The sequence below is a fragment of the Oncorhynchus nerka genome, linkage group LG20, assembly GCF_034236695.1.
Source record: "Oncorhynchus nerka isolate Pitt River linkage group LG20, Oner_Uvic_2.0, whole genome shotgun sequence".
In the NCBI taxonomy this organism is placed as follows: domain Eukaryota; kingdom Metazoa; phylum Chordata; class Actinopteri; order Salmoniformes; family Salmonidae; genus Oncorhynchus; species Oncorhynchus nerka.
In genome coordinates, this window is record NC_088415.1 from 44,133,582 (window position 1) to 44,147,636 (window position 14,055).

The 14,055-nt window shown below is 42.7% G+C and overlaps 1 protein-coding gene across 2 annotated transcripts in view; it reads left to right on the forward strand.

The window, feature by feature from the left end:
* Window positions 1-266: 266 nt before the first annotated feature.
* The window catches only part of mapk14a (mitogen-activated protein kinase 14a), a 34,934-nt gene continuing 21,145 nt past the window's right edge, over window positions 267-14,055 (forward strand). For both annotated transcript variants that reach the window (XM_029622799.2, XM_029622800.2), the window contains exons 1-5: window positions 267-749; window positions 5,803-5,932; window positions 7,341-7,399; window positions 12,653-12,764; window positions 13,107-13,136. In XM_029622799.2, the coding sequence (XP_029478659.1) occupies window positions 631-749; window positions 5,803-5,932; window positions 7,341-7,399; window positions 12,653-12,764; window positions 13,107-13,136 (450 nt within the window). In that variant the 5' untranslated portion in view covers window positions 267-630. The remainder of the gene's footprint in view (window positions 750-5,802; window positions 5,933-7,340; window positions 7,400-12,652; window positions 12,765-13,106; window positions 13,137-14,055) is intronic.

Genomic DNA, 14,055 nt, shown 5'->3' on the forward strand with positions numbered 1-14,055 from the left:
CGGTCTCGCGCCGAACTACGCATGTGTAGGCCGTCAAATCAACGGCACTTTTTTCCATACAAAAATTGTGTCAGTTTATACATTTCAGAGGTTGGAGTAATAAAATGTTCCACTACTTAAGGCATTGGCTCGAATCTAGGTTGTGCCTTTAGATTTTGAGAAAAGTAACAACTAAGGAATCATTTTTCACTTCTCAAACCCCAAACTAGTCGGCTTGGTTTGTTTCATAAGCGTTCCCGGAAGTCTCGTAATGTTGAGCCTCTGGGGTTAGAAACTCTGTGGTTTGTCCTTTGAGCGACTAGAAGGATTTGGATCTCATTTCGCGACATTTTGTTGTTGCAGCATAGGAGCACGAGCGCGCTGGGTATGTAACACAGTGAAATCCCGGGAGCCTGAACGCACATCGGAGTAGAAACGCTTTCTCACCGTAATTTAAATAATTGTGCACATTGCTACGAACGAACATTTACATCCAGCATCTACTGAAGTTGATAAGAGTTCCCGAGCGTTTTCTTAAACAAGCTAGTACAGTAGTTAGCGAACTCACGTTAGTTGCACGAGTCTAGTTGACACCTTTAACCAACAAAAAGCAGAAGTCACAACTTGCAGTTTGAGGGTTGTTCTGCAGGAATGTCGCTGAAAGAAAGACCCACGTTTTATCGGCAGGAGGTGAACAAGACGATTTGGGAGGTACCAGAACGCTACCAGACGTTGTCTCCAGTCGGGTCCGGGGCCTACGGATCAGTTTGGTAATTTACACGGTTTTTGTCCAATGTTTGCGCAGAGCTAGCTATTCATTTATACGAGGCCTGCACAGACGCCAAAGTTAGCACGCCAGCTAGGTAGTTACATTCAGAATAGAACGCTGCGCGACCATGGGCCCTTTCTATTCTCGAACTGTGTCAGCGAGAGCGGGCGGGCATGCGAACTTGCCCCAACCAGTCTGTGTTCACACAATAGAATAACATTAGTCAGACGCACCATTCGTTTATGTTGCAGCATGACATGTTGCCATGTCCCCAGCCACGTTTACTAGCTAACTGTTACTTGCACGATTTAAATGTGTCCAGTTACTTTTATAGGTTAACGTTGTAACGTTATCTGAATAGCAACATCCATTTGAAACGTATTCAAGTATTGAAAATATGATGCAAATTGATAGCCACAAAGAGTTGGAAACTAACCGTTATTGTTGCAATCTTAATTAACATCCCAATTGTTTTCTTTCTGATGTGTACCGAGTGTTTCTGCTATGTTCTATTCTACTTCATCCAATTGGTTGGGAAATGCATTTAGACACAACGTTTTCAGTTTTGTAGTGGATCTCGTTGTAGCTTAAGTGGCTAATTTACATCTAATTGTTAAACCCCCACACAGTGATGCCACTTAATTCTGTATGAGATGGTGACTCATGTGCCCAGAGTAGGTCAAACCAAACTACCTTAAGCGGGATATATGGCTAATTGATTTACTGTCTTGACTAGGTGCATATCGTACTCCAGATATCTGATAACTACGTTTCCGTTAATGGGCGTTGCAGGTTACCTTCTACAAAACGCTGCATAGATGTCTCAACTATAACCTGGTCTTGGCAATGCTGTCTAAATTCTTGATTTTGGCAAAAGGGCATCTTATAAATGTCCATTGCAGGTGGTTCTACAAAAACCAGAGGAAACTACGTAAGATATTAAATCAATGTTTTGTATCTAGTGAGAAATATCTCTTGCGTGTGTGTAGTACATCATACAATGCAACCGAAAAAGATGTCATCTACTTCTTCACGTGGCAGTGTGCATAGAAACAACTAGTTCCTGCAAAGATGTGGGAAATGCTAGATCTGCAGCAGCTAAAATGGGAGGCACCACCTCTGGCGATATGAAACATAACTACAAAAGATTTGAAATCTTTCTTTGGTTTTTGTAGACGGACCTGCAACTGGACACTGACATTTTATAAGATTCCCTTTTCCCCCAAATCGAGAATGGAGATGGTATCACCAAGAGCAGGCTAGTTGAGACATCTATGCAGCGTTTTGTATAAGCTAACCTGTAACGCCAAGTCATTTAAACATAGTTCTCACACATCTGGCATACAATCTGTAGTTACCTCTTGCTCCTTAGATATTGAGGAAAGGGGATGGTGTCTGTCTGTCTTGACTTTCTTTTTAGATGAGAAAATGTTATATTTAATCTTTATTTAACTAGGCAAGTCAGCTATGAACAAATTATTATTGACAAAAATGGCCTACCAAAAGGCCAATATAAATATAGGACGAAACACACATCACAACAAGAGAGACAACACTACAAAAAGAGAGACCTAAGACAACAACATAACAAGGCAGCAGCACATGACGACACAGCATGGTAGCAACACAACATAACAACAACATGGTACAAACATTATTGGGCACAGACAAAAGCACAAAGGACAAGATGGTAGAGACAACAATACATTGCACAAATCAGCCCCAACTGTCAGTAAGCGTGTCCACAATTGGTTCTTTGAATGAAGAGACTGAGATAAAACTGTCCAGTTTGAGTGTTTGTTGCAGCTCGTTCCAGGTGCTAGCTGCAGCGAACTGAAGAGGAGCGACCCATGGATGTGTGTGCTTTGGGGACCTTTAACAGAATGTGACTGGCAGAACGGGTGTTGTATGTGGAGGATGAGGGCTGCAGTAGATATCTCAGATAGGAGGGTGTGAGGCTTTTCTAAATAAGCATCAACCAGTGGTTCTTGTGATGGGTAACAGATGACCAGTTTACAGTGGAGTATAGAGTGCAGTGATGTGTCCTATAAGGAGCATTGTCTCCATAATCTAGCATGGGTAGGATGGTCATCTGAATCAGGGTTAGTTTGGCAGCTGGGGTGAAAGAGGAGCGATTTAAGGATAGAGGAAACTAAGTCTAGATTTAACTTTAGCCTGCAGTTTTGATATGTGCTGAGAGAAAGACAGTGTACCATCTAGCCATACTCCTGTGTAATAAGTAATAACACCTGTGGGGAGAGGGGTATTCTTCTTACCAAACCACGTGACCTTTGTTTTGGAGGTGTTCAGAACAAGGTTAAGGGTGGAGAAAGCTTGTTGGACACTAAGAAAGCTTTGTTGTAGAGCATTTAACACATCATCCAGGGAGGGGCCAGCTGAGTGTAAGACTGTATCATCTGCATATAAATGGATGAGAGTGCTTCCTACTTCCTGAGCTATGTTGTTGATGTAAATTGAGAAGTGTGGGGCCTAGGACCGAGCCTTGGGGTACTCCCTTGGTGACGGGCAGTGGCTGAGAGCAGATTTTCTGACATTATACATTAGACTCTTTGAGAGAGGTAGTTAGCAAACCAGGCCAAAGACCCCTCAGAGACACCAATACTCCTTAGCCGGCCCACAAGAATGGAATGGTCTACCATATCAAAAGCTTTGGCCAAGTCAATAAAAATGGCAGCATAATATTGCTTAGAATAAAGGGCAATGGTGACATCATTGAGGACTTTTAAGGTTGCAGTGACACATCCATAACTTGAGCGGAAACCAGATTGCATACCAGAGAGAATACTATAGACGTCAAGAAAGCCAGTCAGTTGGAAATAAGAGTGTGTGGGGGGGGGTCTGTTTGAATGACATCAAATTTCTCTTGCCCATCTCTAGACTTTTGACATCTGTTTTACCATTTGAATTCACTTTTACTGAAGTGCCAGCCTGTTCTCAGATCTGTTTGTGCTTATGCCTACTCCGTTGTCAAACAAAGCATTGGCGTGACAATTCCATAAGGCGTTGGCAAGAGAGAACAAACAGACTGGGACCCAGTCTTGTGAAGTACTGGTAGGCATATGTTGTTTACTTGAACAATTTAAGTATTATGACTGAGATATGTGGTTGTCCCACCTAGCCATCTTAAGATGATTGCACTTACTGTAACTCGATCTAGATACGAGTGTCTGCTAAATGACTCAAATGTAAATGACGACATATCTGTGTTGAGGTTTATTTTACCTTGGTAGGGACAGGTGAGCCCAAGGCATTAGGTCTAATCTTCTAAATTACTAAACTAATGTTGGCTTAGTTTGTTTTTTTTACACAAATAATGGTTCCTGTATTACTGCTGCTGCAGCATAATCCATCAAGGATAATTTATTCAAAGGTTTCCTTTACTTTTAAAATGGGCCTAGTAGTAACCAGTATTACCTCCCAGAACCTGCTATGGTATTAGTATCATCTGCTGGATTGTTGTTGTCTAAGTTAACATCTGGTTGTTGTTTCTGTTGTGCTCCCCACAGCAGGTTGCGGAGCACAACAGCACCACTGCGCTGCTGCTAGGCAGAAAGGATTAACTGTTGACGGTCGGATTAGTGCTGTTGGGTTAAAAAAAAAAGTGCCCCGGATATCCGATCAAGGGACATTTTTATATTGCATAAAATTTTTGCTTCTGTTTATTCATAACGATTTCCTCCTGTTATGTGGGCACCACAGCTCGCATACATACAACTTCATCTAAATGTTTTGCTTGTTGCGGCACTGGGACTCCTGACCTCCTTGGCCACAAGCGTTTGTGCACCTCTGCTTTGTACTATTAAATGTGTACAGCAGCTGACTAGCTTGGGTGCCAGTCTGTTAATGCCCTCTTGCCAACTTCTTATGGAATTGTCAATGGCAGCTATGGAGTTGGCAAGAGAGCACATAAGAACGCAGAAATTCAAAGGAAGAGGAAGTGAGAGGTAGGCTTCCCTCCCCCAGTATGTCTTTCAGCCAGGGTGAATCTCTAAAGTCTTTGGGTCGTCCCTCTCCTCGCCTCCTCAAGATGTCAGAGGAAGAAAGTAGAGCATTGGAGGAGAAGATCCAAGGTGATTGTCTCCAATGTATTCCTCACTTCCCTCTTGACTTTTTTGGAAGGCAGCGAGGAGAGATCGACACCACAAGGAATCGAGGGAAAGACTATTGAGATCTCCCCTGGGGAGAGACGTTCGTCCCCCAGCCTGTCAGCCATTTTAACGGAACGGCTGTGTTTTCTTTCTGGTAATGTATTAAGAAGGGGGCAAAGAGAAGGTACATCAGGACACTAGGAAACACCTATTGAGATATCCCCAGAGATGCTCCTTCTTCCCCAGCCAGACTAGCCATTTCAGGTTGTGTCCCAAATGTCACCGGTTACCCTTCATAGTGCACTACTAACCATGGACCCTGCTGATTTTTTTTTTTTTTTTTTTTTTTGCCATTTGGGATGCTGCCTTAGTCTGAGGGATGACATTTTCTGTTTAGCTGATGTCAGTTTTTCCTTCTTACGTCAGCACCTCTTACATCACTTTATCTGGTTTCATGCAAACTCAGCCTTTTAGTGAGCCATTTTAAAGTGTGTTTTTCCTGTGTCTTCTTGGAAAATGACAACCTGGCTGCAACAACTTGTTTTAGGCTGTAGCCTATATGTCTAAAGCAGGGCTGTTAAATTCTGTTCCTGGAGGCCTGAAACATCTGTTTTTTGTTTCTACCTGGTAGTTAATTGCACTCACTTGATGTCCCAGGTCTGAATTAGTCCCTGATTGGAACGAGATGATGAAAAACAGAAATGTTTTGGCCCTCCAGGACTGGAATTAAATAACCCTGATCTAAAGCCTACAGGAGAAGAGGAGTTATGTTTTGTCACATGCTACATGCTACTGATAATACTGGTAATTTCAAATATAGCATATTATTAGTAAGGATTGTATTTATTTTCAGATGCAACATTTTGGGAGTGATGAATAGTATCTTATCCTATTGTTGTAGCCTAGTTTTTGCAGTAACTTAAACCCCTATCATGTCTCCTCCAGCTCGTCGTATGATGAGAAGACCGGTCTGAAGATCGCAGTGAAGAAGCTCTCCCGGCCATTCCAGTCCATTATCCACGCCAAGAGGACCTACAGAGAGCTACGTCTGCTCAAGCACATGAAACATGAGAACGTGAGTTTCATCTCTCTTAACTTCTTATGGTGGCGTCCCACCTGGCCAACATCCGGTGAAATTGCAGAGCGTGAAATTCAAACTACAGAATTATAAATATTTTACTTTCATAAAATCATAAGTGTAATGCATCAAAATAAAGCTTAACTTCTTGTTAATCCAGCCGCTGTGTCAGATTTCAAAAAGGCTTTACGGGAAAGCACACCATGTGATTATCTGAGGATAGCGCCCCGCATACAAAAGCATGAAAAACATATTTCAACCAGGCAGGTGTGCCACAAAAGTCTGAAATAGCGATATAATAAATGCCTTACCTTTGATCTTCTTTTGTTGGCACTCCAAAAGGTCCCAGATACATCACAAATGGTCCTTTTGGTCGATAATGTCCTTTATATCCATAAAAACTCTGTTTACCTGGTGTGCTTCAGTCAATAATCCACCCAGTTTCCCTCCATCAAAATGCATACAAAATTAATCCCAAACGTTACTAATACGTTTTTCCAAACAAGTCAAACAACGTTTATAATCAAACCTTGGGTACCCTAATACGTAAATAAATTATAACATTTAAGACGGAGAATCGTTATTGTCTTTACCGGAGAAAAATACCAAAGAACGCGCTCTCTTCCACGTGCTTAGAAACACTAGAACCAAAATGGGAGCCACCTAGAAAAACTAACATTTCTGGCTAATTTTTCCAAAAACCAGCATGAAACTCTTTCTAAAGACTGTTGACATCTATTGTAAGCCCTAGGAACTGCAATCTGGGAGAATTTCACATTATAATAAAAGTGACACCCATTGAAAACAGTGGTAGGCTGAATTTTTTTTGCGGGGGGGGGGGGGGTTGTCCTCAGGGTTTCGCCTGCCATATCAGTTCTGTTATACGAACAGACATCATTGGAACAGTTTTAGAAACTTTAGTGTTTTCTATCCAAATCTACCAATTATATGCATATCCTAGCTTCTGGGCCGGAGTAACAGGCAGTTTACTTTGGGCGCGCTTTTCATCCGGACGGGAAAATACTGAAAATACTACCAAGAGGTTAAAAGCTGCAGAACTGTTTTATGTTGCTGCTGCGATAAGTCTAGGAATATGTTGGTTAAAGTATTCCTCTGCTCTAGTTCTACTTCCCTCTTTGTCTTTGCTCCTCTCTCTGGAGCTCAGTCCTCTCTCTCTCTCTTAAAAGCAGCAGAAGTATGTTGGCTATATTAATCATAGTATGCAACTGTGCTGCTGACTGAGATCTCAACTGTAGGAATTTGTTGGCTGAAGTATTCCGCCGCTCTAGTTCCAAGTATTCCAATGCTTTACTCTGCTGAAACCAATTCATTGTGGAGTCATGAAATAATTTGGGAGAGTTGATTACAATCCTCCTTACTTGTTGCGTTGGCCTCTGTGTTTCAGGTGATCGGCCTTCTAGATGTCTTCACACCTGCTACTAGTCTGGAGGAGTTCAATGACGTGTGAGTTGAATTGAAACTCTTAAGGCCTACCGATTTCTTTTATCTACTGTATGTTCCTTTATTATCCCTTCATAACCTTCATTCACTCAGCCAATGACTATTGACAGAGGATCAGTGCTTCACTTGAAACACAATGAGTACACAAAGTGCCTTTCTTTTCCCAGCAACAGAGAGTAAACAAAGCCTGCTCTGCCTAGGAAACACCAGGGGTACCTGTGGTACTATTTTCAGTAGTAATACCACATCTCCCTTCCCAACCTTGGAAATAGTTACTCACTGGGTGCCTTGGCTTCAGGCATTTACTGTTTGTTGATGTTGAAAGTCAGTGAGAAGAGGAAGTGGACAGATTGTTCAGTGAGTCAGTGCTGGCCGACTGCCTCATGTTTGTACTATGTGTGTGTACTGTGTGTGGGTGCCTGGCTGAGTGAGTGTCACACACAAGCCTAGACCTGTTGTTGCCTCTGCTGAAGGAAAATGTGCAGGAAAGGCCTCTCGTTCCTACACTTCCTACTATTTACCACGTTTGGCTCGACAATGAGAGCAATGGAGTTGGGAAGAACACAAATCGATCTGGGCCAGGCTAGCTCTCTGGCAGCTCCACCATCAGAAGAGGCAACTGAAGTGTGCTCTCAGGCGCCCCACTGTCCCAGATTAACAACCCGGTTCCACAGAGAGGGGAGAGAGAGAGAGAAAGAACAAGATGTTAAACAATGGCAGGGTTGCAGTGGAAGAAGTTCCTCTTACACAGAATAATAAATATTAGGGCTGTCCTGATTTTAAAAAACAGTTATTGGTCAACCGATAGTAGTCTGTTCTTTAGACTAATTGATTGGTCAAAATTTTAAAACATATTTTCCATGTATAGACATCCAATGTGTTTTAATATAATCAACTATACATGCATTTTGATGCTTTAAGGGCACTATTTGATGAAATAAGACACAAATGACTCAAGGGAGCCAGAGATGGAGAGAAAATCCTTAACCTGTTTCATTTAATTGATGATGACCACGATTTTGAGATTCAAAGATGTTAATCAAAATTCTATTCAAATCTAAATGAAAATGATACAAACCTTAAAAATAACAACTAAATGACAACTATGTAAAAATAGCCTGTAAAGCCTACAAATAAAAACAAAGCAGCCTTCAGGTAGAAAATATCCTGATTTAAAAAAAATATATATATATTTAAATCCTATAACCCACTTTGGGTGTGCATGGCTTGTCTGCAAGGCTTGTCTGCAACTAACTTGAAACATTGTATCAATTGTTAACTTTGGTCCAACTGGAAGCTCACACTAGCAACATTGTATAAAATATTCTGGACCCCTAGTTTCCTATGCCAGTGAGCTCAGGACAGAGACAGCTGTAGGCTATTTGTGCAAGGGATAAGAAGTAATCAGGTGTTTTATGATGTTTGCAGTGGATCAGAGCATTACATTTTTCCCTTTCACGCTGAGTGGTTTTCAAAAGGGAGAGAGCTGGAAAGATTTTTCAAATACATCGAGGAACTATTGTCATTAACAATGGATGTAAAAATAGACTTTATTTGTTTGCTGTTAAGGATCTGCCATGCTGATCCTCAACATGGGGGCCCCTCGGGTGCATGCTCAGTCCCCTCCTGTACTCCTTGTTCACTCGTGACTGCACGGCCAGGCATGACTCCCAACACCATCATTAAGTTTGGCGATGACAACAGTGGTAGGCCTGATCACCAATGACGGTGTGACAGCCTGTAGGGGGGAGGTCAGAGACCTGACCGTGTGGTGCAAAGAAAACGACCTCTCCCTCACCGTGATCAAGACAAATGATTGTGGACGACAGGAAAAGGAGGACTGAGCATGCCCCCCCCCTCCCCATTCTTTTCGACGGGGCTGTAGTGGAGCAGGTTGAGAGCTTCAAGTTCCTTGGTGTCCACATCACCAACAATCTAACATGGTCCAAGACAGTCATGAAGAGGGCACGACAAAACCTATTCCCCCTCAGGAGACTGAAAAGATTTGGCATGGGTTCTCAGATCCTCAAAGTTCTACAGCTGCACCATCGAGAGCATCCTGATGGGTTGCATCACTGCCTGGTATGGCAACTGCTCGGCCTCCGACTGCAAGGCACTACAGAGGGCGGTGCGTACGGCCCAGTACATCACCAGGGCCAAGCTTTCTGCCATCCAAGACCTCTATACCAGGCGGTGTTAGAGGAAGGCCCTAAAAGTTGTCAAATATTCCAGCCGCTTTGGTCATAGACCGTCCTCTCTGCTACCGCACGGTGAGTGGTACTGGAGCTCCAAGTCTAGGTTCAAGAGACTTCTAAACAGCTTCTACCCCCCCAAGCCATAAAACATCTAATCAAATGGCTACCCATACTATTTGAAAAATTCCCCATCAGTCTACACACAAGACCCCATAATGACAAAGCAAAAATAAGGTTTTTAGAAATTGTTGCAAATGTGCTATAAAAATAAACTCCTTATTTACATAAGTATTCAGACTCTTTGCTATGAGACTCAATTGAGCTCAGGTGCATCCTGTTTCCATTGATCATCCTTGAAAAGTTCCTACAAATTGATTGGATTCCACCTGTGGTAAATTCAATTTTTTGGACATGATTTGGAAAGGCACACACCGGTCTATACAAGGTCCCACAGTTGACAGTGCACGTCAGAGCAAAAACCAAGCCATGAGGTCGAAGGAATTGTCCATAGAGGTCCGAAACATGTTTGTGTCGAGGCACAGATCTGGGTAAGGGTACCACATTTTTTTTTGCAGCATTGAAGGTCCCCAAGAACATACTGGCCTCCATTCTTAAATGGAAGAAGTTTGGAACTACCAAGACTCTTCCTAGAGCTGGCCGCCCGGCAAAACCGAGGAATCCGGGGAGAAGGGTCAGGATGGTGACCAAGAACCCGATAGTCACTCTGACAGACCTCCAGAGTTCCTCTGTGGAGATTGGAGAACCTTCCAGAAGGACAAACATCTCTGCAGGACTCCACCAGTCAGGCCAGATGGAAGCTACTCCTCAGTTAAAGGCACATGACAGCCAGCTTGGGGTTTGCCAAAAGGCACCTAAAGGTCTTTCAAGCCATGAGAAACAAGATTCTCTGATCTGATCAAACCAAGATTGAACTCTTTGGCCTGAAAGCCAAGTGTCACATCTGGAGGAAACGTGGCCCCATCCATATGGTGAAGCGTGGTGGTTACAACAACATGCTGTAGGGATGTTTTTCAGCAGCAGTGTCTGGGAGACTAGTCAGGATTGAGGGAAAGATGAACATAGCAAAGTACAGAGAGCCTTGATAAAAACCTGCTCAGGACCTCCGACTGGGGCGGAGGTTCAGCTTCCAACAAGACAACAACCCTAAGCACACAGCCAAGACAACACAGGAGTGGATTAGGGACAAACCTCTGAATGTCCTTGAGTGGCCCAGCCAGAGCCCAGACTTGAACCCGATCGAACGTCTCTGGAGAGACCTGAAAATAGCTGTGCAGCGACGCTCTCCATCCAACCTGACAGAACTAGAGGATCTGTAAAGAAGAGGAGAAACTCCACAAATACAGGTGTGCCAAGCTTGTAGCGTCATACCGAAGAAGACTCAAGGCTGTAATGGTTGCCAAATGTGCTTCAACAAAGTACTGAGTAGAGGGTCTGAATACTTATGTAAATGTAATCTTACTTTTTTAATAAACTTTTTTTCAATCCATTTTAGAATAAGGCTGTAATGTAACATAATGGGGAAAAAGTCGAGGGGTCTCAATACTTTGAATTCACTGCATATATTTGATATTGCTTGACTAAAAACAATCTGCCAGTCGCCTAATTAGGATCATGGCTATTTTCTTCTCATGCATATCTGTGTACACAGCACACATGCCTGCAGGACAGAGGAGCACAGGGAGGGGTTTTCTAACTGCTGTTCATAAAAAACCCAGTATGCAGGTACTGTAGCTGTGATTTTCCCCTAACCCAGCTCCAAAAATGTGACTCAAAAGACTGTTCATAGCTCCTCTTTTACCCCTAGATAGATAGATGGAGGGAGAGCAGGGGAGGGGGGAAGAGACAGTGGGAAAGTGCCACGGATTAACAGGGATGAGAGCTCACTATTTATATACCTAATTTTCCAGGCCTCAACATGAACCCTTCAGCTGGAGCCCCCCTTCCCTCTCCCTGTTTGTGCCTTTTGATCTCAGTCATGTTGAAGTAGCTTGGTCTCAGATCAGTCTTTGCCAACAGTTGGCTAATATAGGAGGAGGGCACTAAGGAAAAGTCCAGTTTAACCAGGGAGTTATTTTAAGATGTTCCTCCTGTGTGGGAACAGTGCAGCATTCATCTATCAGTGGAACAGCAAACTAGCTAGACCAGAGTGAAGCCTCCGTGCTCCTCGTATGTTTTGGCTCATATTTTTTTCCCTCCAGAAGTGCTTACCACTATTTGGAGCTGTTTAAACGACTATGGGATTAGATTTGAATTACAAAAATAAGTGGACTTAATGGATGTGTGTGTGTGACATTTTGTGGATGGCTCGCCCAGCTGGGGCTTCCAGAGGAAAGGAGTGTGTGTGTGGGGAAGGGGGCGAGGAGATGGAACAGCTACTCAACCAGTATCAGCTGACTCCTAGGAGACATATGGGAGAACATTGACATGGTGGTAAATCCCTTGATGTATAGACCACAAGACAAAAACTGATGGGGTTGGCTTAACTTGTAAACTGCAGTTCGTCTGCAAATGTTTATTGAAAACAAGTTGTTCCCAATAAGCACATCTCTCAAATACATTGTTAAAGTTGAAGAGAAGAAGTAGCAGGAGCGCTTCAGGCATTCCACAACAACTAAAGGTGCTCTTAGAGGAGAATTGTAATTGAAACGGAAAAATTCTAACCACAAATGGGGGTTTCAAAGGGTAAAATGCCTTTAATGTCAGACCTGATGAAAGGCGTAAGCCGATGCACGTCAGTGTATTTCAATGTCTTAGCCCATACATGAATGGTTTTTAAACTTTCAAACCCACTGGACTTGGATTGTTTATGCCACTTCGCACCAATTTGTGGTTATTTTTCCTTTTGCTTTTCAGCATTGCTACAGTTGTTGGTTCGCTAGCTAGCTACTTTTGGCCATATTAGCATTGATGTGACGTGTCAAAACGAGATGGTATCAAGAACAACATACAACTGGCTGAAATATGGAAACGTGAGAAACAGATGCGTGTCGTATACAGTGGAGTAGTTTTGTTTGAGCTCCTGTCTGGTTCTGATTGGCAGGTACCTGGTGACCCACCTGATGGGGGCAGACCTCAACAACATAGTCAAGTGTCAGAAACTCACAGACGATCACGTGCAGTTCCTCATATACCAGATCCTCCGGGGATTAAAGGTGAAACGCACAGACACATACAGACAGACAGATCCTCTGGGGGTTAAAGGTGAAACCACAGACTTCGACTTTTTTAATCATGCTTTAAGTAACTCAAAATAACTGAAAGTAACTGCCATTCACAGTGTTGTGTACATTCCCAGCAGACAAACGTATACAATTTAAGTCATAATTATGTCATTTAAACCAGTTGCTGGTCATAACAATGTCATTTTACCCAGTTTCGCCTGTTGTGATGTACCTCAGAACCACAGACCTCTGTTTAAACTTGTGATTTGTGTCTCCTAATTATTGATGTAATCTAAAGCCTTTGCTCTTCTTTCCCTCACTCTGTCTCCTCAGTATATCCACTCAGCAGATATCATTCACAGAGTAAGTCTCCCTTTTTAATTCAGTCCGCTCTGCTATGATTGAGCCCACAATGGAAAAAGTCCTTCTCTGTGACTGACGCTGTGTCTTGTTAATTCATATAATATTATGAAATATATGCCATTTAGTTGACTCTTGTATCCAAAGAAACTTAGTCATACGTGCATACATTTTACGTACAGGTGGTCCCGGGAATCGAACCCACTACCCTGCCGTTGCAAGGGACGTGATTTACATTCGCGCATGTCCGGGCCAAGTAAAAATATATATATAGTTGTACAAGTAGAATATGGATTGAAGTAAATAGAAATACAATCACAATATCAAACGATTAATCCCATCAGATTTGTATTAGTGTCCCCCGCATGCGATGTACTGTTCTCAATCTCTGCAGAGCGCATCGGAGTGGATTCGTGCCTTGTATTGACAGGCACCGCTTTGGCTGGCGCAAAATATATTGTAATAATGATATTCTCTAGTCCTATATAATTGTTTTAAAATGTTTATTTTATTTTATTACCTAAGCTGTTAATGAGCTATGCATTTTATTTATCGCACGCACGCGCACACAGCCCAGTTGAAGCGGAATATCAACTGTTGGGCGTCAAGAGCGTGCAACTCCTCATACAGCTTTGATTGCTGCGTGTAAAAAACATGTTATAATAAGCCCAGTCACCGCGCAAACATTCCTAAATGCAATTTCAGGAAAAGTCCACAATCACAGTTTTGATGGCAATTATTGAAAAGAGCGGGATTCCAGCTTTCCAGTGCTGTGCAATTTATTTCTCAACTGCATAATTGGCAGCGTTTTAGTCTGATTGTCTGGTATGACGATTTAAAACAAAATAGTTACGCGTGAAACTCGTCCTTTCGATTGCGTAAACGGTAGGCCCATATTCACTGTAAAATTCACACAATTAAA